This window comes from Penaeus monodon, chromosome 20 (assembly GCF_015228065.2).
Source record: "Penaeus monodon isolate SGIC_2016 chromosome 20, NSTDA_Pmon_1, whole genome shotgun sequence".
Taxonomy (NCBI): domain Eukaryota; kingdom Metazoa; phylum Arthropoda; class Malacostraca; order Decapoda; family Penaeidae; genus Penaeus; species Penaeus monodon.
In genome coordinates this window covers 17,367,465-17,367,931 of record NC_051405.1, presented here as the reverse complement: position 1 = coordinate 17,367,931, position 467 = coordinate 17,367,465, and the positions used below count along the sequence as shown (strand labels likewise).

At 46.9% G+C, this 467-nt stretch overlaps 1 protein-coding gene across 1 annotated transcript in view; it reads left to right on the top strand.

Moving 5' to 3' along the window:
* LOC119585658 (antigen WC1.1-like) overlaps positions 1-467 on the top strand; it is a gene marked incomplete at both ends in the record, with an annotated part of 13,895 nt that overhangs the window by 8,586 nt on the left and 4,842 nt on the right. The window contains 1 exon segment of the mRNA XM_037934333.1: positions 115-236. Within this exon segment, the coding sequence (XP_037790261.1) occupies positions 115-236 (122 nt within the window).

Here is a 467-nt window from a genome sequence, read left to right as displayed (position 1 = left end):
CAGTGTATATAATTACACAATGTACATACACGCACATAGATATCAGTCGGAACGCGCACTCACAAGCACCCTTCTTTCTTACACCTCCCGCCTCCCCCCGACCCCCGCCTTCAGGAGAGAGGCGTCGAGGAGAACAGACGAAGTTCTGGCTGGACGGCTTGAGATGCGGGAACGTCTCCGACCTCAGGAACTGCAGCTCAAAGCCCCTGGGAATCCACGACTGTGTGTCTAGCGAGGTGAGTTCCTGGGAGATACGTGTCGTGTGTTTTGAAGTAAGGCTTGTGTTTGTGTACGCCGTTATCAGGTATTATGATGTTTTTATTTCTGTTGTTCTTCACCGTGATGTAACCTCGAAGCCACTGAGCATTCAGGAATACATTTCTAGAGGGTGAGTTTCTGGAAGATAAAAGCTGAATAGAATTTGATTTCTTTGGATGATGTATAAATTTTAAATAGGTCTGCCGATT